This window comes from Sorex fumeus, unplaced genomic scaffold (genome assembly GCF_029834395.1).
Source record: "Sorex fumeus unplaced genomic scaffold, SorFum_2.1 ptg000030l, whole genome shotgun sequence".
NCBI lineage: Eukaryota > Metazoa > Chordata > Mammalia > Eulipotyphla > Soricidae > Sorex > Sorex fumeus.
In genome coordinates, this window is record NW_026606087.1 from 1,224,193 (window position 1) to 1,248,951 (window position 24,759).

Here is a 24,759-nt window from a genome sequence, read left to right on the forward strand (position 1 = left end):
GTATTGTTATTAAGAGCTGAAGTGAAGATAGATATGCATATACTCAATTATCATAGTATGCCGGATAAATAAAAATAAAAAATCATACAATTTTATCAATCAATGCTGAGAGAACTTTTGACAAAATCCATCATCCATTTATGATAAAAACTCAGCCCATGGGAACAAGATTAGAATAAATGGAATGTTCCTCAAGATAGTCATGGTCATTTATAATAAACTCACACTCAACATTATAGTCCTTGGCCACCAAACTGTAAGCCTTTTGCCTGAGATTGGATACAGGAAAGGGTGTCCACTTTCATTACTAATACTTAACATAGTTTTAGAAGTCCTTGCTACAGCAATTACACAAGAAAATAAATCAAAGGGACCCAAGGGATCCAAATTAGAAAAGGGTTAAATGGTTAAACCATCACTATTTGCAGTTGACATGGCAGTGTATATGCAGTTGACGCTAAAAACTTTACTAGAAAACTCTAAGAAACAATAAACCAGTACAGCAAAATATCTTGCTATAAAATAATGGGAAAGTCTGTTGTGTTTCTATATTCAAACAGTGAACTAGAAAAGATAAAAACAATGACTTTTAAACTTCTTGCTCTTTGCTTCTTGATGGTATTGATCCACTTTGCACACATTATATACCAGAAGGACTGTGGATCTTTGATTTGAGAACCTGTGGTTATTGTATGTGAGCAGGATGGTAGTAACAACACTCTTGTGAATAAAAATTATTAAACTAACCTCACATATAAATGACATGGGTAAATTACGTGGAAAATTACTTCTGGGAAGACAAAATGGTTTTGTATAGGTTCTAAATGTTCTCAAGATGATCTAGGCAGAAGAGGCATCACTCCTACCATCTTTCCATTTCAATTTAGGAGCTATGGGAAAGTTCTCTTTATTATGGTCAATAAAAATCACTTATAGGCAGCTCTTCCACGTAGTTGTAGTTTGTTTTCCGTTGTTTTTTCCTTTCCTTATATTGAGCCAGAGGTTTATTTTTAAAATTTTTGTCTTTTTTAAAAAATTTACAGGCCACAGGATTGCTTTGTGATGAGGATGAGTGTGATTGGGGTAATGGATCGAATTACACTAACAGATGAATAGAATACCTTTTGTAAAAATATATCTGAGTTTTGTGTTAAGTGGAGAATGAACTGGGCATTCCAAGAGGTCACTAACCATGACTGGCACAAAAAAGCAGGCTACTCTGCATTATTCCACAGTTACTCTAAACAAGTTAAAGTATTTCTGCATGTGTTCAGCTACCATGAAAATGTTTTATTTTTATCATATGCATATATATTTAAGGTAGTACCTAATTAGCATGTATATAATACAATTATTATACTTAATATATATGAAAATTCACTTCCCTAGATTCTGTTTCTTTTTGGGGATGGAGGGGTACACACAGTGATGCTCAGGGGTTATTCTGGCAATAATCGGGGCACCGTATGGAATACAGGGAATCGAACCTGGTTCAGCCACATGTACAGCAAGCACCTCACCTGCTGTACTATCTCTCTGGTTCCTTTATTTTCTTTTTATCTGTTTCCCCACTAGTTTAATATTAACTATATCTTTTGCCTCATCTTTCTTCCTCCAGTTCTTGAAGTCATCTGGGCTTCTTTGCAAAAGAGGTACAGGAGCTATTAAGATTTATAATTTTTTTTTGCTTTTTGGGTCATACCCAGTGATGCTCAGGGGTTACTCCTGGCTCTGCACTCAGGAATTACTCCTGGCGATGCTTGGGGGACCGTATGGGATTCTGGGAATCGAACCTGAGTTGGCTGCATGCAAGGCAAATGCCCTACCCACTGTGCTATTGCTCCAGCCCCAAGATTTATAAATTTTTGATGAGAATTAGAGGCTTACATGTTTTATATATGTCATGCATTTTGGGAGGAGGACTTGAAAAGAAAATAATCTTTTATAGAAAAGGTGAATGTATGACTACTTAGAACCATTTCCAAATAATATTGTTTCCAACTCTTAAGTTCTCACTTAGTAAAATATAAAAATGTTTAGTTGTTCATTATTTCAAATCTAGGAATTGCTTCTCACAGAAATGTTTGACTAATTAGCCAACTTCTCTGTACTGTGAAGTAATACATGTACAAATGTTTCATAATAAACTTGTTGTTTTGTAAAAACAAGCCAATCCCCCCCAATTTTAATGTCATGTGAAAATTAATGTGACTATGTGCTGAAATATCAGTGGTAAGAGCAGATGATAAAACAACATTTCTGTAACTTTAGATAGGTGTGTATATAGCTAGAAAATAAAGATTCTCACTAAATTTCATTGAAGAAATTAAGGTTGGCTAAGTTTCTAGCACATATCTAGATAATAATATATTTTTGGTGAACAATAAACTTTGAATATTGAAGCTATTTACTTAACTGGTTTTAACGGTATAGATATTTTTTATTTGATGTACATTATATTTTTAGATAGGAAGAACATAGGTAATAAAAATATTCTATTTTAAAAAAGCTTTATTAGTTTGCAATACCATTTCAAATGATTGGTATAGACTAATAAGTTAAAGTATCCAGTTAAAATATTTTTGAAGCAGATATTGTTAAATTTTTGACTATCTAAATATCTATCACATACTGTTATTCTGACTGGAATTTTTCTCTAATCCTGTGCTCAGAAACAAATACACTAATGATTTAATTTTATTTTGTTTTTCTAGGAGTCAGAGAATAATAAGTTATGTTCCCTATATTCCTTCCGAAATACCTCTACCTCACCACATAAGCCTGACGAAGGGAGTCGGGATCGTGAGATAATGACCAGTGTTACTTTTGGAACCCCGGAACGCCGCAAAGGGAGCCTTGCCGATGTGGTGGACACACTCAAACAGAAGAAGCTTGAGGAAATGACTCGCACAGAACAAGAGGGTATGTGTGGACTTGACTGTTGGGCTTTATTCTTTTAAAGATTACTTTTTTTAAAAGTGGGATTTCACGGACCAGAGAAATGCATAATTGGCACTAGCTAGGAAAAAGTTATTCGGAGGTTACTATGGTGATGGCAGGTTGTGATCCGTTAGGAGTGTTAAGCAGATAGCTCCATAGCTCCATGTTTTTCTAAAACGTTATTTCATTTGATGTGATCCTTTTGAAGGCATATTAAGATTTTAAAGAAAGTGGACTGTAAGCCTTGCTCTAGAAAAAGCTAGTTTGGGGATTTTCACTTTAGTTTTTGAGTTTTCCTTCTTATTTCCTTTGGTGGATGGTATTCTATTATGAAATGTTACCTGTTTACAAATTATCCCACACAAATTAATTGTTTTTTGTCATCTTCATAAATGTTATTTTAACTTTCAAACCATTTAAAGTTGAGATGAGAGTTTTCAAGGTCATTAAAGCTCATTGTTCTGGGGGTGGGAGTCTTCTGACGTGACTCCCTAAGACAACGTCCCATACCTACTCCTCCTACTCTCTCCACAGAATCCGCAAGTGTACGTTCATTCAGAAAAAACGATGACTGACAACTCTCAAATAATAGTTTAAAATCTTTAGAAATTCAAGTTATTACTATGCCACACATTTTCTTTATTTCCTCTGTGCTTTACAAATCGGTCTGTTAGTTTACCACATTATAGATTTTAGGTGCTTTTTACTTCTGTATCTATAGAAGAGTCACCACGCTCACATCTGAAGTTCCAGCACCATCCCACCATCTGAAAGACTACCTGCTTGTATTTCCACCCTCCCCCTTCCCTTAACTGTATTTTTCCAACTTTTTTTCCATTATGAACAGCGTTTTAGAGATGAAAATGAAAGTTAATTAATGATTCTGGATTTATTACTAACATTAGAAAAACGCAGGATGAGTGATAGTTCAGTGGGTAGGGTGCTTGCCTTGCATGTGGCTGACCTGGGTTTAGTACCCGGCATCCTAGATGGTTCTGTGAACACCACCAGGAGTAATTCATGGTTGTTGAGTCCAGAGTTATCTCATAGCTTCACTGGGTGTGGCCTCTAAACAACCAAAACCAAACCAAAACAAAAATCCTTTAAATTTAGACCCCTCTAGCACTGTAAGGATTTGGGTATTTGACATAAAGGATTTTTTCATGTAACTGAATTTTATTTCTTTATAGATTCAAAGTTCAAATGCTTCAAATCACTTTTTGAAAGTGTCAAATTTTCTTTTATAGATGTGTCTACCACATCAGCAATTTTTGTGGATATTTATAAAATATATGTCTTTCTGTCTTACTATCCAGATTATATGGCACAAAATATAATTTTAAAAAATGTCCCAGGTTCATGATGCAATAGAGTGTGAACTCTAGTACCTATCTAATAATTTTGCAACCTTGGATAAGTCCTTCATTCTTTCCAAGCCAAAACATTTTAAAATTTGTTATGACAGTATTACCTGATTTGACAACCCAACCATTTTAAGAATTATAGTAATGAATATAAAAGTCTCTTATGAACTGTAAGCTATATACATTAGAGTGCTTAAAATGATTATCATATTATAAATGTCAATTTTATTACCATGGTACGATATAAGACTGTCTCTAGAGACCAATGAGATAATTAGAATGGTTTGGTTTATAGTTATTTCATTGCAGTTACAAAACTTGGAATTCTTTTGTCTTCTTGATATTGGTATATTTCTTGTCCCACTTGAGCACTGTCACATGTGTATTTATTTGTGTGTGTGTGTGTGTGTGTGTGTGTGTGTGTATGTCTCAGTTTCTTTATTGATATTAGGCTGCAGGTTGTTATTTATTGCTTAGTTGGGAATAATTGCTTTGGGATTTGGCCTGTACCTACTCAGAGTTTATTGCTAGCTCTGGCACAGGAGTGACTTCTAGGAGTGTTGTGAGGAGAGGACCATATGGAGTGCCAGCGACTGAATCAGAATGAGTGATATTTAAGGCAAAAGCTTTCTCCTCATACTATCTCACTGCCGTATGAATAATTTAAATTTATTCTTTTCATCAACTTATATATTTTGAAATTGTATAACTGTGACCATCTGAATGTATTTAATATATGAACAAAGTATATCTGGGCAAGCTGGTGAAGGACTTTGGATAATATATGCTATCTTTAATCTGGATATTATACTTGGTCTTCATACTCTTGGGTACTCAGAGATTGTATATTCCTCACTCTTCATTATGAGTTCTAAAATAGTTCAAGATGTGATATCAGTAATCTCTAAAAAGTAACAGTTAGATATTTTTAATTGTAATTCATCAAAATGCTTTTGTTCTATGAGTGAGTGCGTTTCAACATACTTTGAAACCCATTCATAGAACAAAGCTCTTTGGTGTAAAGGAAAAGAAATTGACTTGTGTGTTTTTTGGTTTAGACTACTAGAGAATTCAAAATAATATTCCTTTCCATTCTTAACTGTTCTTTTTATTTTATTTTATTATTTTTAAATCATAAAAATAAAAAATTATTTATTTTTAAATAATAAAAATAAATAATAAAAATAATTCTGAGATACAGAATTAAAAAGCTGTTTTGGGTGGGGTTTGAGTCAGACAGTATTCCAACACCCAACCCTCCACCAGTCTGTATTTCCCACCACCAATGCCCCCAGTTTCCCTTCCGCCACCCTCCCCTACCTGTCTCTGTGGCAGGCACTTTTCTTTTCTCTATCTCTCGGTCTGTCTCTTTTTTATCTCTCTCTTTTCTCTGTCTCTTTCTTTCTCTCTCTCTTTCCCTCCTTTGGGACATTAACGTTTGCAACACAGAGACTGAGAGGTCATCATGTTTATTCTTTTACCTATTTTCAGTACAAAATTCTTATCCAGAATGATCATTTCCAATCTTTGTTGTAGTGGTTCCTTCTCTATCACAACTGCCTTTTTGCCCAGCACTTGAAGCATGCTTCCAACTGCGGACCAATCCTCCTGGCCCTTGCATGATGTGACATTTTGAAAAGAATTTTGTGAATATATAAACTTATAGCTAGTCCATCAAAAATTTTAGCAGATCTTATTGTTATGCTTATAAACCTCTATGTTTAAAGTAATTGCTTAAGGAATTTCAAATATCAGATACATGAATTTAAAAATAATATTGTGAGTTTTATGTGACAGACTGTCCAGTGAGGTTGGTGTGGTGAATATGCCAAAATTTCTCCAGTGTTTATTCATGTGACATTGCTAGAATTATCTTTATCATTAAGTATATGGTTATTTCATTGAGCAACTTAGTTCAATGGAATGTGATGTACTATGGTATATTATGTTCAAATTAGAATTACTTTTTTTAAAGAAGGATTCAAAAGCATTGGGATATTCTCAGAGGGGAATAGTTGACATGAGATCCACAATTATTTAATAAGAGAAATGGTTGAAGGAACTTGATACATTAACCCAAAGAAAAGGAGATAAAGGATGACGTGATTGGTTGTCTTTAAAGATGAAGTCATATGGAGGACAGATTTAGTTTATTCTGTCTAGTTTCTTGGTGATGAATATAGATTAGTGACAAGATGTCACAAGGAACCTGAACTAGTGTAGAACAGAGGATTTGTCTTTTTTCAATTTCAGGCCACTGTTAATTTTATAATAATATGCTTATACATTTTTTTCTGTAGCTCATGGAAAGATGAATAGTATTGTGATAATATTTCTACATGATGATTTTTCTTATTTTGGCCAGTTGTATATGGAGTGAGGGTTTTTAACCTTTCTGCCCTCACCTTTTTCTTTTGGTCCAATTCTTTGATGGATCTTCAGAAATCCTTTCTTATTTTAAATGCATGAAGTAGGAAGATAGTTCAAAGGGCTGTACTAAGCATAGAGTTTTAATTTTATTTTATGTTTTGGCATTTGGAGTCATACCTGGCAGTTCTCCGGTCTTACTCCTGGCTCTGCACTCAGAAATTACTCCTGGACATAGACAAAGTATGCCCCAGAGACCATAAATGATGCTGGGGATTGAACTTGAGTTGGCTGCATGCAAGGCAAGTGCCCTACCCAGTGAACTACTGCTCCAGTCCTTAGGGTTTTTTTTAACTTAATTCTTTTTTAAATTTTTTTGTTTTATAATATTATTAGTAATAGGTTTTTTTGGAGCATATACTTTTTATATTCTTACATAAAAAGTTCCTGGTTGAATACTTGGCATCACATGTTCTACAAGTACCACTTGGAATGATGACTCCTGATCATTCAGTGGAGAAGACTTCTTCTAGGAGAAAAAAGGAAAAATTAGAATCAAAGAATAAATTCATGAAGTAAAATTAATGGACTTATGAAGAAAATAAATTATCAAAATATTGAATAACTTAAAAATTTTCTGTTATGGTAGAAAGGGCTTCTTTTCATTAATTAATAGGATATAACGGAAGGCCTAATATTGTAATTTTGAAATAGAGATATGTACAACGTATATTTTGAGCAAATTCAACAAATATAATATGATATAAAATATAGTGATAATATCAGTTATAATGATATAGTTATAATAAACAACTTATGGTTTGTTCCCTGCATCCATAATTTAAAGGAATGCAGATTTTTAATTAAAGTTTCATGAAGAATATTTTTCAGCAAAGTTCTAAGGCCATATGAATTCTATAGATGTTGTTGAATTCTATAAACACTGAGTAAAAACCACCTTTGCTACACAATGTGAGGCACCTGTAATGATCCTAACTGAAAATTTATGTTCTAGTAAGTGATGTTAGATGTCTACATAACAAACTGATTCAATGTCTACTCTGTAAGTTTTGTGAGAGCTATATAGACAAAGTATTATAGAGTTTAGGGAATAAATTGTGTCTGGCTATGAAGCAGTGGGAAGGTTCAGTGGTGAAATGGGCTATAATTGGTTTGGGGGAATAAAAAGATTTGTGGTAGAAATGGAAGGGAGAGACATTTCAGGCAAAAGAAATAGTCAAAGAGCTTTAAAACGATCACCAGTCCAGATTCTAATTTAAGGTATGCAGGATGCATATGGGAAATAGATGGAAAGGATACATTGTGCTTAGATCAAACAGCCCTTTAATTCTTGACTAAGGAGTTTGAACTTTATTTTGAAGGTTTTGGAGGAAGTATTTCTATTTTTTTTAAGCACAATAAAATGATGGATTAAAGGTTTCCTTCAGGAAAGTTAATCTGGCAGCTCTGTATTGGATGTATGGGTGCATGGAGAGACATTAAGGAAATTGTTTCAGGCCAGAGATAATGAGGGCTTGAACTAAGGCAGCAGAAATGAGAAAGGGAAAGGGGATACATATGGAAAAGCCATTAAGAGATAGAATTCTTAAGACCTGACTTTAAAGTATAGACCATAAGAAAGTAATGGTTCAAAGATAGCCTAAAATTTCTAAAGTTTTGATAAATAGGAAGGGGATAATACAATTAGTTTTTAAGAATTGAATTATCTGAATTACAGACTTACAAAGTTATTCATTATTAAGTTTCAGGTGTAAAGTATTCAAGCACCAATCCCTTCACTAGTGTCCACTTTTATCCACCAGTGTCCCCAGTCTCCCTCTCACCCCATCCCCAGCCTGCTTCGATGACAGAAATTTCTCCCTTCACCATTGCCCTAATACAATTAATAAAAAAAAAAAACAATTAGGAGAATGTGTTTTGGTGATGGGATCAATGAGTACTTCTGCATTTTATTTTATAGTTTGATAACTAATTTTAATTATCTGCTTGAACAATAAAACAGGAAGTTACCATGGAGAAGAGAAGTTATTATTTTTTAAAAAAAATCATTGAAAATATTCCAATAGATTTCTGGTAGCACAGTGGGGCTGGAGCGATAGCACAACGAGTAGGGCGTTTGCCTTGCACTTGGCTGACCCGGGTTCGATTCCTCCACCCCTCTCGGAGAGCCCGGCAAGCTACTTAGAGTATCCTGCCTGCACGACAGAGCCTGGCAAGCTACCATGGCATATTTGATATGCCAAAAACAGTAACAATGGAGACAATGGAGGCAAAGTCTCACAATGGAGACTTTACTGGTGCCCGCTCGAGCAAATCGATGAACAATGGGAGGACAGTGCTACAGTGGACAGTGCTACAGTGCTACATATTTCAAGGTATAAGCTATTAATAACTTCACCAGTATTTACCAGTCTTTGACTCTCTTAAGCCTCCAGTTCCACTCCTTATTTGGGATATGGAATATCTCATGAGACATATAAGAACTTTCAAATGCATCATTCACCTCTCTCTTACTACTACTGCCTAGTTTGAAGACTAGGCAAGACCTCATGATTAACTGACTGACAAGTCTGTGTGATTGACATCATAAATGACCTTCCCTGAGTCATTCTCATACTGAAGAATATTTTGACGCTATCACACTAAATATCTTCTTCCTTTCTCCTCATTTCCAGGAACTGAAATTTTGTTTGTTTATTTATTGTTTCCTGTCTTAAACAACATTTACATGATAATTCCCAAACTACACATTGTAATAGTAAAACTACTCCTTTTTTTTGGGGGGGGGGTCACACCCGGCGATTCGCAGGGGTTACTCCAGGCTCTACACTCAGGAATTACCCCTGGCAGGGACCATATAGGATGCTGGGAATTGACCAGGTCGGTTGTGTGCAAGGCAAACGTCCTACCCACTGTGCTATTGCTTCAATCCCTAAAACTATTCTTAAACTGGATGATTCTTTGATCAGTAATTGTCCTGTGTTTAATCTGCCATTTCTTCAGAGATGTGCTCTTTCCAGAGTAGTGATTTGACTGGATTTTTGAAACATGGATGAACAAATGTATTCTGTTTGAAGTTCATCCTCTGAAATTGAGACTTGTGGAAAAATAGGCAAAATTGCTTTTATAAATTTAACCATGATTTTTAGGAGTTCATAGATGCTTAGAGGGCTAGAATGGATAGAATAAATGAGTATCAGATTATACCTTTTAAAACACACTCAATATTGGTTAGTAGACTGTGCAGAAAGACTTTGATTAATAGATTCAGGTTAAAATGTTTCCAAGATACAAACCCTTCAGCCGTGATTAAATGATGAATTTTCGTTATCCTTGTATCACCCATCTTGTTGCCAATGAAGCTGGGCTCTAACATAAGCGACAGTTGTCAGAAAATGAATACTTTAAAAAGGACTTCTATATCTAAATACATATATTTAATCAGAGAGTCCTTTGGCTTCTGAAAATAAGTTGTCTAATGAGAATTTCATTTGAGCAGCTGTGACTGAGGAGGTCAACAGGCATTGCCTAGGAGAATATGGCCCAGCTGGTTAAATCTGGTTGTTGTCGTGATTTAAATGGTCAAGTGCTGCTTGTAATCCAGGACCGTCTGCTTGTAAAGGGAAGAGTGAGTGCTTCAGCATAATGTACAGCTGTTTTAATCTCTCTTTAATAATAGTGCTTCAGCCACTATCATGTCTTGTGTATCATACTACTAAGTATATGATCCTAGTTCTAGTGAACTAGTTTGGGTCAGGTGCTGGAGGCATGTGAGATTGCAGAGAAAGAGATAGAATAATATAAATCTCATCTCTCAGACAAAAATAAAATCATTCTGACTTTTGGGAACCTTTCAGATATTTATTTTCAGGTAATAGTTATAGTAATCAAGAGGGAGTGATACAGCCTATTGCTACATACAAGAATTAGAGAAGTGGGCTCTTTTTCACAGAGGGCATACATTTAATATATGAGGTTTAGTATATGAGGGTTAGGTACAGTTCCATGGGATATATAGTGTGCAGAAATTTAAGTAGTTGTCCAGGAAATGGTATGCTGCAAGGTATCATTATAATGAAAGTCCTTGTGGATCAACCTGAGTATTTATGTTGAGAAGAGGTGGGAACATTCCAGCTTTGGATTCCTGGTGGGGTAGACTTCCTGAATGGATTATGCACCTGTTACCCAGCATAAGAATGAGCATGTGTTTATGTGTATATCTGATGCATTATTATCGTTAGTTACAGCTCCAAACAATAATTTGTATTTCTACATATATTTTTACTGATTATATTTAGTTAGCATACAGATAGAAAATTGTTGCTCAGCCGATAACTTCGTTTCATTAAGGGAGAATGTAGTATAGTTGAAATATTGTTTTCTCATGACCTACATCTGGGTTTGGAACTCAGTTTTGATTTTAATCTGATATTTAGAGATGTTATATAGCCTACTGATTGAGAATATGGGCTCGGCACTTAGTCTTTCTGAGTCGGAATCTTCAGCACTTGTGAGATGGATATCATAGGGCACCTCCCCGTGGTTCAAGTTTCTCTCTCAAACCAAAAAATGAATGCAGTTAGAGTGCTACTGTGCAGATCAAGATTCAGTTAATTCATACTAAAGCATTCGAACATCGAACTCACATAGTAAGTGTTTAATAAGTGTAGTCAACATTATTCACTAGATGTAAAATCTTGGGCAATCAAAATTTTTCGTGCTTCAGTTCCCTCATCTGTAAAACTGAATGAATGATACCTTGCTGATTCATAAGAGTAAAGTAAAGGCCCTCCCGTTGTTCATTGATTTGCTCGAGCGGGCCCAGTAATGTCTCCATCGTGAGACTTGTTGTTACTGTGTTTGGCATATCGAATACATCACGGGGAGCTTGCCAGGCTCTGCTGTGCGGGCGAGCCGGGCTCTCCGAGAGGGGCGGAGGAATCGAACTCGGGTCGGCCATGTTGGCTGCGTGCAAGGCAAACGCCCTAAAAGGGCTGGAGCGATTCATTAGAGTACATAAAATATTATGCATAGCTTCTACAATTATAAAAACAATTATTACCACTGATATGACAGCTAATATTAGCTATTATTAGTTGAAGAAATGTTTTGTTGAGAGAAATATTGCAAGAATCTCTTCCGGCCTCATAGACAGAATCATAGGAAATGTCTCATGGTGTTAGGAGATTTAAGTTTGGCAGCAATGACATTCTTGTTTTCTGGAAGAGCAATTAAGTTTAACTCTCCTTTCAGGCATTTTGGAAAAGCTGATACTAAAGTTTCTCTACTGGAAGCCAATCTTCCCTGCTGAGAAATATGTGGTATATGATGTTGTCAGTGAGGGAGATTGGTGAGCTCTTGGATGAAGTTTTTAGATAGTACCCAGTTAAAGAGCAATGTATTCCTCTTAAAGGAAAAATCTATTAACAATCCACACTAAAAAATTTAACATTCAAGCTATGTAGAGCATCAGATGAATCTTTTAAGACAAAATTTATGGATATTAGGTTTTTGTCACTATTCTGATTGAAGGTTACATTGATGAAGCATTTAGAATGTCCAGATTCAAACCTTTCTTTATATTTCTCATTCATGGGAGAAATTGGAAAGGTTTTGGGGTTTTGCATAAGAAACACATTAAGTATTCATTACAAACCCTCAGAATTATTATTTCAAATAAGTTGAAATTTCAAGTCATTTAAATGCTGAATTTCCCAAACATATCCCATACTGATGCAATCTCATTTAAATTTATTTATTTTTCTCTTTAAAGTACATCTATACTCATATGATATTTGTGTCCTTACTCTTGTTTTGAAGTATTTGTTTCATCTCCCATAGCAAATACTTATCTAGTACCAAATAGTCTAAATAAACATGTTTTTTGAAAATATTATACAATTAGGTATCCATATCAGAAAACAGAACTACTGTTTTTTGAATTGAAAGAGTCATGCTATATATGTTTTTGTGTTAAGTATATATTTTTAAATTCTTTAAAATTGATTATTCTTATATTGCTCTATAAAATATATAATCAGTCTAAATTCTATGCACTCACACATACTGGATAATCTTGATTTCAATTTGCTGCTGTTTTGCAGCTCTAACATTATTGGCAATATATTAGTTGATTAATTATTCTTATTAATTTCATTTGTGTATCACCGCTTTAAAAAGACACTTCAAGTTTCTTGGCCCACTTCTCTGATCCAGATTCTGAATCTGTGGACCTTTTGGTACATCATGAGCATTTTTTATGTTGAAAATTTATTAGATTGAGTTTATCAAAATTTGTATTGGGATTCTCAAAAGTGGGAGGGGTTTTCATTTCTACATTTGAAAAATATAATATGTTGGTAAATCTAAAGAACAATAAATAGAAAATAAGTTGTAAACTTACATAATGCCTGATACATATTGATTATAAACTATGAAAATAAACACTCATATATTTATCATTTTATATTAAAAATATAAAATCTACTGATCTATGTTTTGCTTCGTCTTTTTTTTTTTGTAGGAGTACTGCTATTTATTCAGCCATTGATTAGCTGATTGAATCGGGCATGAACTCCAAATTGCTTCATCTTTTTAATTACTTGCTTTCTATCTGTAGATAACTACTACTACCAGAAATTTAAAAACTTTATCACCTTCCGTTTTCATTAGAAAACAGTTTTATATGACTCCTAACATATATTGTATAGCTTTATTTCTTTATTTCTTTTCTTTTAGTGAGTTTTTATAGTTTTTTTAGAAACTTTTCATGCTCATAATTTTATTTTTAAATTGTTTCTTGCCTTTCATACTTTATCAGTTTTGTTATGTGAAACTCTAGTTTATTTTCACTTTTGTGTGGTATTTCATACATTATTCGTCTGAATGCATTATTGAATGGACATTTTCCTATTCACAGGACAGTTGAATGATTTCCAGTTTTCTGCTACTGTAGCACTGTATCACTGTCCTCCCGTTGTTCATTGATTTGCTCGAGCGGGCCCAGTAACGTCTCTATCATGAGACTTGTTGTTACTGTGTTTGGCATATTGAATACGTGACAGGTAGCTTGCCAGGCTTTACCATGAGGGCGAGGTACACTCAGTACAAAAAATAACTGTGTGAACAGTCTTGCACCTATCTTTTGGTGCATGTGTGCCAAAGTTCCTTCTCTAGTGTGGAACCCTGGAGTGGAATTGCTCTTGAAAAAGTTTTGTACTTTTTTCCCACTCTTGAAAACATTATACAAAGAACTTATGACTTCAGAAAGAGTGTGTGCATGCATGTGTATTATAATCTCAGAGTATAACTAGAACTTTTTGGTTCTGCTTTACTCAAATTATCAATTATACAGCTTTTTTTATTATCACTGAAAATTTAAGAACCTCACTGGAGCCCTTCATGCAGCCTTCACTGGAGTTTTCTGTTATCCTTTTGTGTTCTGTCTTACTAGAATGTAGATTTCAACTGCAAATACATTAAATTTCATTACTGGATCATGAGTATGATACTTGTTTGAAAACAAATATTTTTCCTTTTCATAATACCTATTAATTATTAGGTAATTATTATTTCATAATACCTATTTTAGGTTTTGAGCGATAGCACAGCGGTAGAGCGTTTGCCTTGCACGCAGCCAACATGGCCGACCCGAGTTCGATTCCTCCGCCCCTCTCGGAGAGACTGGCAAGCTACCAAGAGTATCTTGCCCGCATGGCAAAGCCTGGCAAGCTCCCCGTGACCTATTCGATATGCCAAACACAGTAACAACAAAATCTCCAATGGAGATGTTACTGGGCCCGCTCGAGCAAATCGATGAACAACGGGAGTACAGTGACAGTGACACGATGAACAACGGGAGGACAGTGACAGTGATTTTTTAATTAGAGTAGCTCCTTGTCTCTATATCAGGTTCACAGATATTTTTCCTTTAAACACCTACTTAAAACTCACAATTAGCGAGAAAATCCTTTTTCACTTCTCTATTCAACCATCTACCCTGAAGTAGACATTTTTTTCTAGCCAAATAGTTGACTTGGCATTTGAAAATATAAGATTCCTTTTATATATTGACTTGGTCTTGATGTGCATTCTTGTCTTGATATTGTTCATTTACTGTGTGGTTCATATTTGTTTATTTATTTAAGCATAGTTTCTTAATTTAAAAAATGAGAACGTTGGTTTAGTTTAAGAGCTAATTTCTAGAGTTAGGTGCTGCTCTTATTTTCTTGCAGAGTTTGTATCTATATGATTTTTTGGGGGGTGCGGTTGTGCTATTTCTGTCAGTGCACATGGCTTACCCATGACTCTTTGTTCAAGGATCACTCATTGTGGTATTCTGGGGATGATAAGTCATGGTAGGAATTGAACCGAGGTCGGCTGCTTGAAAGACAAGTGCCTTGAAATGTGTATGATCTCTTTGAACCCTAGAATTTTTATCTAAATTTCAGTGTCTTCTATCAGTCATTTTCTTTTTCCAAACTGTGTTCAGACAGTGTAAATCATTTGAACAATGTCATAATGAATTTGTTTCATTATACTTGAAATCATCCTTTACCATTCACAAGTGGTTATGATGCTAGAATCTTTACAAAAATAAAGATAAAAGTTTCTATTACAATTTTACTGTCTGGAAAAGTAGTTGCCCTGTGAAGTATGTACTTAGACAAGTCAGTGTTTAATTAACACGGAAAGTGTGCACATGGTTGAGAGATTGGGAAACCAAAGATGGTGTAGGTGCCCTGAGAGGCAAAGGTCAATAATTCTATTTTTTTTGACTGAATTTTCAAAAAGGGCTGTAAGGGGAAGTTTTGACTATACTTATGATTGGAATAGCTGTGATAGTCAGACCTATCATCACTTTCTTAATTGTTTTGAGGGTTTCAGTAAAATTTTGGCATTGATAACTGAGATGCTAGACAAATCCTCTTTCAATGAAGTAATAGAGAATAAGCCATCCAGTAGTTTTGGAAACACACAGTATCCTCCTAACTTGTAGACTCCCTTGATCATTCTCTGAGAATTATCCTGAGAGTTGAAAATCCGTCAATGCAAGTATATGGTTAGAAAACATAGGCTAGGAAGTAATATAGGAGGTAAGATACTTAACTTGCATGCAGCTGACCCCTGGTTTGGATTCTGGCACCACATAATGGTTCCCTGAGCACCACCAGGGAGTATTTCTGAACACAGAGCTAGAAATAGCCCCTGAGAATATCTGGGTATGGCCTAACCTTTACATCTCCCTACCTCCAAAAGACAGTTGTAATTATTGTGAACAGTAGTTGAAAATTGTGACCAGGTATTTTGTCATTTGCAAGGAAAATGAAGACAGTGAAAACCTCCAGAGTTTAGCATAATTAAATGCTTCTGTTTGATTTTTGAATGGAGGCAACCAGTAGTCAATGGGAAATTTATGGAGTAGCTAATAAATTGCATATACTGAGATTCGGTAATTAGACTTCCTGGAACTTTTTTTTATTAGATTCCTAAGAAATGCCTGTAATATGAATGTTTTGATTATAAAAGACTGAACTCTCTCTTTTATAAATGCATATCTGGAGAGATAGCTCAAAGGTCTGGAGTGCATGCTTTTAATGTGAAACCCCTGGGTTCAGTTCAGGAACCTCATGGTTTGTGGATCACACCTTTGAGCAACCCCTAAGCAATGAGCTGGGAGTTGCCTTTGGATACAGTTGGATGTGGTCCAAAAGATGAAATAGAAAGTTAGTAAAAGAGCAGTAGGTCGTTCTGGAGCTATCTCCCTTTAATTTTAGATCAATGATGGAGGTTGGAATAAAATATCTTAAGTACCCATTATACAGAGTTCTATAAATAAATTTTTGGTCCTTTTGATAATACTTGATGCTGTCACAGAGTGAGCATGCTATATTGGAACACAGAGAATAAACATAAATGAATGCTTGCTTACCAGTGTTATTGCTACAAATGTCATGTTTTCAATGATTCAGATATTAATTTTATTTCTTTATAATTGATTTTTTTTTGGAGCAACACCTAAGCTCAGGGCTCTGTTCTTAGGTACAACTCCCTTTTTCCTGGCCCATTATTCAGTGCTGGGGGTCGAACATACATTGGCTGCATGTTAAGTAGGTTTCTTACTCCCTGTACTAACTTTTTAGCCCCAGTTTTAATTAGACTCAAGATCCCTTTGAAAGGTCTGATATCACTTTCAGATAAACTGAATTTACTTGGCCTGCCTTATTGGTGTTTCCTGATATTTAAAGAGTTTAAGCATTTTACTGGCATACGAATATTGGCATCTGATCAATGATTTTCAATCCCTATTTTGTTTGGAATAAAGTTCTTTGATCAAAATCAAAATATAATACTATGGCATCCAAAGCCTATTTTCAGTAACTTCTTCCTTTTTTTTCAGGTCACTCCTGTTGCACTGGTCTTTTCCCCTTTCCCTGAAGCATGTGAATTGCATTTGCTTTCCCCACTAACTATCTAGAATGATTTGACTTTAGTTCTAAGTATACTGCCTCTGTATTATTCATATCTCAGCTTAATTATCGCTTCTCAGAGAAGCTTTGCTTCACCTCCAGATCTAAAGTAGAACACAGTTACTCTCTGCCTCATTATTGTATATCATTTCGACCTTAACATTTTTCACTTTGCGATATATACTTATTCACTTTTATTCTTTATTGTCTGTCTCACTCCACTAAAGGGGAGAAATCAGTGAGAACATTTATTTTCCCTGTCCACAATATTTTTTCTTCCCAGTGCCTTTAATAATGCCTGTCACATAAAACTCATATGTTTGTGGGTTGGGTAGATGAGAAAAGATTTTGAATGATCTGAAGTGGTGTCTCAATTTTCGTGTCTACCTTTTGTCTTTGCTATGCTTCCCCTTCCCTCTACCTCTCCTCCCCCCATTCTGATACTCAGTCCCTTCCCAACTATTTGTTTGCCTTCAATAATATTACAGGTCCAATGGCAAATCAAATTAGTTTACTTTTTTAATGGCTTTTCCTTATTGATGTACGTGACCTGTCTTAAAGTAATGTTGTCAACAGAAATATAATCCTAGATTTGGTTTCATTTTCTATTGTCCACTAGGTAAGACATGCACTTCCTAGCTGTTCCTAAGCTACAGTCTTCAGTCTTAACACACCAGAACTATACAAAAAAACTATAACCTTCACCACGAAGTCATAGAAGTGAATATATATTTTAAATATGCTCTAATTATCTCAAACTATGGTGAAAACTGAGAAACACCATCTTTTACTGTCTGTGGCTACTCCACCCTCTACTTGCTGTGTGGTCAGTATTAGCTTCAAAGGTTGGGGCTATTCTTGGTCTCTGATGAAAACTAACTTCTTTGATTTTTTTCTACTGTAGATTTTCTTTTAACAGTAGTACTTATTCATTATCCCCACATCTGCTGTGCTTTTCTTTTTCCTTTGAAGTGAATATAACTTGGACATTCCTTAGTCACATAAGATCCACTACACATCATTAGAATATTGTTCCTGGAGTTCTTTTGTAATTTTTCTGTAGTGTGCATTTTGATTAAGAAACTTGAAGATGTAACAATCTCATCACAAGCTTTCTCATCTAAAAGTCAGCACTGAGTTGAAGTTGAATTACTTATTTAGTCCAACACATTTCATGTTTCTATTATCCTTTCTATCTAAAATAACCTTCTATCACTCTGTGCATATCTAAATTTTCCATTATTCCACAGAATCCAGATTATATTTGATCTCTTACTACTTTAGCCCTTGTGACTTTCTCCCTTTATAATGTGGGTAAAAAATTAAATGTGTAAGAACAGAGATTAGAAAAGTGATTACCAGAGGACTGGGAGTAGAGTAATAGGTAGAGGCTAGCAAAAAGATATGGATTTTGTTAGGAGGTCTGAGGATCTAACATGTAACATGATACTTATAGTTGGCAGCACTGTTTTGTATGATTGAAACTCACAAAGATTGGTAAATCTCAGCAGAATATCACTTAAATGTTCTCACCTCACCAAAATAAAAGAAAGAAAGAAGAAAAGAAAAGATAAAAGAAATTGTTGGATTGATAGATGCTAGTTGACTGGGAATATTCTATCACCATATTGCATACTTTAAGCATTTACAGTTTTTCTTGTCTGTACCTCACTAAAATTGAAGAAGGTTTCTATACCACTCCACTTAGAGTTATAATTCTAATTATATTGTTTCTTATTTAAATTGCACTGTAGCACTGGTCTCCTGTTGTTCATCAATTTGCTCAAGCGAGCACCAGTATGTGTCCCAACAAATTGTGAGACTTCTTGTTACTGTTTATGGCATATAGAATACATCATGTGTAGCTTGCCAGGCTTTGCCGTGCAGGTGAGATACTCTCGTAGCTTGCCGGGCTCTCTGAGAGGGGTGAAGGAGTTGAACCTGGGTTGGCCATGTCGGCTGCATGCAAGGCGCTGTGCTATCCCTTATCCGCTGTGCTATTGCTCCTTTTGAAAGCAATTCAATATTTGTCTTCCAGTTTCTGACTTAGTCTTTTTCAGTGTGATCAATAAAGGTATCTAAATAAATTACAAAATTTTAGCATGTCATCATTTGGAAGATTCAGCACAGTGATTATTTCAGTTGTTACCCAAATGGTTATGCTTACTGCAATTATAAAAATATAAAAATTTTTATAAAAATTGAAATAAGAGTTCCATGTACATAAACAATGCTAATCTAAAATTTATATATAGAAAAAAGCAGGCACTGGAACAGTAAGATATTCTTAAAAAGAAAATTAAAATATCAGCAATTATTCCAGTCTATTAGGTTATAGTATATTGCTGTAACAATCACAGTAATGTAGTAGTTATAGGAACAGATATATTGACCAAAGGAACATAGCAGGGAACCCACAATAAAAAAAATTGAGCCTCCAAAACATAGTCAACTAAATTTCTACAATTTTTACAACTTTATTATTTTTTGTTTTTGTTTTTTAGTTTTTAGGGAATGATTTTAATAAAGCACTAACAATTCAAAAGAGGTAACGGAAAGTAAATTTAACCAAATCTAAAGAAACAATTGTAAATATGCCATTGAGGTTTTAAAATGGATTTTTAAAAATTGAAAGTCTAATTTTCAATGTTAAAATACTAATACTCATAAAGAGATGTTATTTTTTTTTTAGACTTATAAATTTTTGTGCTTGGGTTTCAGTTATACAACTTTAATAAACCTTTACTCTGTTTTGATAATACCTAATATCTTATATGTATCAATCTAAAATATATTTATTTATAAAAGATCAGATTAAAAATTATGTTATAGTTCAAAAGAATCAGTGGTTTAATGAATCAATTCAGTATTTTAGGGAATGTCTCTCTAGATCACAAAGCTTTACTTCTCCTGTGTGGAGAAATAAAAGTGGAGAAAAAGAAAGATAAACAAGAAAAGATGAATGCAAGGATACATATATGTGTCTAGTAGCTTATAGTTTACTGAGGGAACATATACACATAATGATTTATTACAAGTGCTAAACAATAGGTAGCAATATGCATTGGTGATAGAAAGATAAGACGATCATTTTTTTAAGAGGTATGGGAAGGGAACTATAGACATATGAGCTACATTTTGGTGAATTATAAACTATTCAGAGTGACCAAGACATAAGAGAATCTCAGAGACAGCACAGCTTGTACTAGGTTTTAATGGTATGAACAAACCAGTGGTTTGGTAAATTCAAGAAATTTTGTGTAATTTAGAAAAGGAGGCACGACAAAAAAAATGGATCGAAGTTTTATTCTGAAGAGTTTTCATTTTATCTTTTGTCCATAGAGAGTAATTGAGAGCTTTTAAAAAGAAGGATGCATAACATAATTGGTTGGACATATTTTTTGATAAATATCTTTGATGGAATTTTTACTATTAGTTGGTAAAAGACAAGATCAAATGCAGGAAAATCTGTTTGTAGATGCTTTTCAGTGGACTACCCAAATATTAATTATCCAAACAATTAAGAACAGTGGCAGGGGATAGGAGAAATAGATATATTTTTGGATATATTTTTGAGTTGGCTAGCTAGGTCTGGATGTGAAGTTGTGAAGACAGTTATATACAGCTACAATTGTAGTATTCTTGCTGAGAAATTTAGTGATCTTGAAAGCAAGATGGTGAACACAGGTAGGTGAGATGATTCGGGGATATTTGGGTTTAGCTGCACTGAGTGTGAGGTTTGGGAATGGGATCCACCCAACTTGCTAATGGAAGACTTAGTTCTGGATGTTAAAGGAGCTGCACACCCTTTGGTTACCATTCCTACCGTTGTTCTGAATTTAATTTTGCTGTACTTTTTGCCTCAGAGAAATCATAGCAATTAGTTATTTTTTGCTTTCAAATAGGTTCAAAGGTGCTGCATGTGTGGAAGCTTTATAATTTGTATTCTATTCATATAAAAACAGAAAGATGACTTATAAGCCATTATGGGTTGCGCACACCTTTTCTGTTCAGGTAAAAATCCTGAAGCCCAGTGGTTCAGTATTGGTATCCCCTAGAAAGTTAGAAGATTCAACTTCTTGGACCTCACCTTTTAAACCTGTTGAATCAGAAAACCTGGGAGGAAGTCCAGAACCATGTGGTTAAAGAAGCTAGCTTGGTCATTTCTGCTGTACACTAAAGATCGGGAACTGTGGTTAACAGTTAGCCTTGCTATTGTGTGTATTATACTATACAGTAGTTCACAGGAGACTCACTCAAGCCACAGAAACTGCTGAGAATACAAAACCTTATAAAGTATATTTTCTATACATATTTGCGTATGATAGTTTAATTTGTAAATTAGGCCTAGTATTAAATGGAATAATATAGCAATTTGCTATAATAAAAGTCATGTAAGTATTGTACCTTTCTCCTCTCTCTGCCATTTCTCACTCTCTGTATCTCTGACTCACAGATATCTTATTGTATGTAGCATATTCTGGTGCAGTTGGTCACAAAAATTGTACATAAGTGGTGGTGGGAGTGGGGAACTGCAGTCCTAGATCATTCAGTCCTTCGAATATACTGCCATGACATCATCTCCTACTGGAGCACATATAAGCAGCTATGTGCAATAATTGTCTAAAATGTGATAAAATATTGGATATTTTTAGTTGGATAAGAAGTAGGAAAAAAGGCCCTCCCGTTTTTCATCGATTTGCTCGAGCGGGCCCAGTAACGTCTCCATTGGAGATTTTGTTGTTAATGTGTTTGGCATATTGAATACATCACGGGTAGCTTGCCAGGCTCTGCCGTGTGGGCAAGATACTCTCGGTAGCTTGCCGGGCTCTCCAAGAGGGGCGGAGGAATCGAACTCGGGTCGGCCATGTTGGCTGCGTGCAAGGCAAACGCTCTACCGCTGTGCTATCGCTCCAGCCCAAGAAGTAGGAAAAAAGTACAAATATGTGCTATATATGTTAAGGTGTATAGATAATACAATCTCTTTTATTACTCTTTAAACTTTATTTCCTGTACATTTATATAGATACAGTAACTCAAAAATAAAAAATTTTGTTATGTGATTTTAGCCCTGGCAGTGCTCAGGGCTAACTTCTGGTTTTGTGCTCAGGGATCACTCCTGGTGGTGCTCAGGGGACCAGATGGGGTTCCTGGGGAACAAACCTGGTTCAGCTGTGTGCAAGTCAAACACCCTACTTGCTTGCAGTACTATCGCTCTGGCCCTTCAAAATTAAAATTGACCTTATACAATATCATGAAGAAAGTTAAATTCCAGGCAACGTTAGTGAGTTAGTGAGTTAGTTTGGGTGAATATGTTCGGAGCTCTGGTGATGGCAGAAAAAATGCAAGCGGAAGAAAAAAAAAGTTGTGTATTTTCAAATGTATTAATCTAGACTTACATTTTATTTCTGTCTCTCTGCCTCAATGAAAGATACAACACCTAATTCATAGCATATTTTCCTTTGCCTGATGGTCCTCAAAGGATAGTATTGGCTGAAGAAATACATGGGAAACAAAACCCACAGTGTTTGGGCATTAAAGAGATTAACATTTGATTGCCAAGAAAAACTGTGGGGTCTTGTTAGCCGTGTAGATGGAGAAGTTGAGGTGGCCTGGGCATAAGTGAATTTCCTGGTTGTTTAGGTGAACAGCTTCAGGTTTCTGTGGTGATGAACTTTAGTTTTCGTTAGCCCTACTGACTCTGCCATTCCTGCTGTTTTGCAACAGGGCTTAAAAGTGCTTTAAGTGCTTGTGACCGTAGTAATGAATGAAAATGTCTTTCTAGCACTGAGAGGATTGCATTAGACTGAATAGTCACCTCCCTTGTAAAAGCACTATTAGAGTGGGGCAGCTGTAAGTAAGGATAACGATTTGTGTCCACTGCTTATTTACTGAAAATTGTCAATGTATTATTTATTGAGAGCTCTCCAGACAGTGCTTGTCAGAATAAAAATGTCAGCTCTGAGCAAAATGTTATAATACATAATAAAAATGCTAGGTACGCATTTTAGGGAGACAACTAATTAGACCTGCTTTTTCTTGAGGAAGGGGCAGTAAAAAATGTCTAATGTTTTGTGGACTTTCTCCATTTGCATAAGTCCCTTTCTCTTCTCTCATTGCTGCTCAATATTTGATTTAGTGTGGCTGAGAAATAATTTGGACAACTTTGGATTATTGCCATTTGACACCCCAAGTGGCAAAAAGGCTTGGTGAAGGAGGAAGGGCCTGCTGGCCATGCCCAGTGAGCTGCCTTCACCTCCATGTTTTGTCTGAAATTAGAAGATGTCACTTCCTCCCTGAGCAGTGCTCGTGGAAAACTGCCTCCAGTGTAAACAACATAAAATTATTAAGCTTATTCCTCAGCCGTGCTAATTAACCCCAAACAAATTTCACATTAAGGAAACAGAATTCAATCAATGTAAATGTTATTGCTGTGTATTACTGTAAGCAATAATATAGTGGCTAAAATAATTAATTATTTTGGATTTTTTTAAAGAAAGTATTCTTTTTTTATGGTGGCGCAAATATATTTCACTAATTCTTGCCCCCCACTCCCTTTTTTCTTTGGCTTTTTCTACCAGAAAACATAAAGACCCGTCTGGCAAAGCCTGTGTAATAGGCAGAAGGGAAAAATGCGTTTGGAGTGTTTCAGGTTTACTTACTCTACTATAATTTCATTGGTAATACATATGCAGATTTTTGTCTCCTCCTACCTATTGTAGTTCATTACACGTTGTAGCAATTTCCTATCATTTATTTTACAAATCAAATAAAAAGGTATGTGGTAATTTGTGATGGTTTGGGAATGATTTTTTTTTTAAAAAGAAAAGGATTAAATGCAGTCCACATCAAAGGGGAAAAATGACATGCCATTTTACTGCATTTTAGATTGGGTGGAAGGAGTTTACAGTAAAGATTTTGCTGTTTTTTTTTTCTTTTCTGGGTTTCCATAGGAAGTCATATTACCTTCTTCAAAATCATTTTCTTACACTAAAAAAAAACTAGATTTCTAATAATTGCTTGTTTGTGCTTGTGATGACTGGATAAAATTTATTTGCTATCTTCATCTTCATCACTCTCAAATGTCTCTAAAGACATGAAGTATAGAAGCCAGATGACATGCAACTTTATTTTTCATGCAGTAAAATGCACATGGCTTAACGTGGAATTATTTATCCATTAGTGAGAGCATAGTCTGTAGTTTATGGAAAACACAAATCACACATAAATGTGATTTATATTAAGATACTTCTGACATATGATACCAAATCTATACTGTCAAGTGTAAAATGAAATTTAAAATAATTCAACAAAATAAGTCATAATAAAAACAAACTGTTGCTTTTCACAGATTTAGCAGGGACTTTTTTTTTTCATTGCTAAGAATTGAACCCATTCCTCATGCATGAAAACTTACACTTTACAATTAACACACATAATGGCAATGTAAATATTTATTTTTGGACTTCTACCATCTTCTAACTAATGTTAATTTTGTCCTCTGTGTCTAGTTAATTCCATATTCTTTTCATAGACTATTTTTAATCATTTGATATTTCTATTAAAATTCTTTATTGTTGTATAAGTATTTACTATTT

General features: G+C 34.9%; 1 protein-coding gene across 7 annotated transcripts in view; it reads left to right on the plus strand.

Moving 5' to 3' along the window:
• SOX6 (SRY-box transcription factor 6) overlaps positions 1-24,759 on the plus strand; it is a 662,237-nt gene that overhangs the window by 321,755 nt on the left and 315,723 nt on the right. For all 7 annotated transcript variants that reach the window (XM_056115917.1, XM_056115921.1, XM_056115920.1 and 4 more), the window contains one exon: positions 2,715-2,922. In XM_056115917.1, coding sequence (XP_055971892.1) covers positions 2,715-2,922 — 208 coding nt within the window. The remainder of the gene's footprint in view (positions 1-2,714; positions 2,923-24,759) is intronic.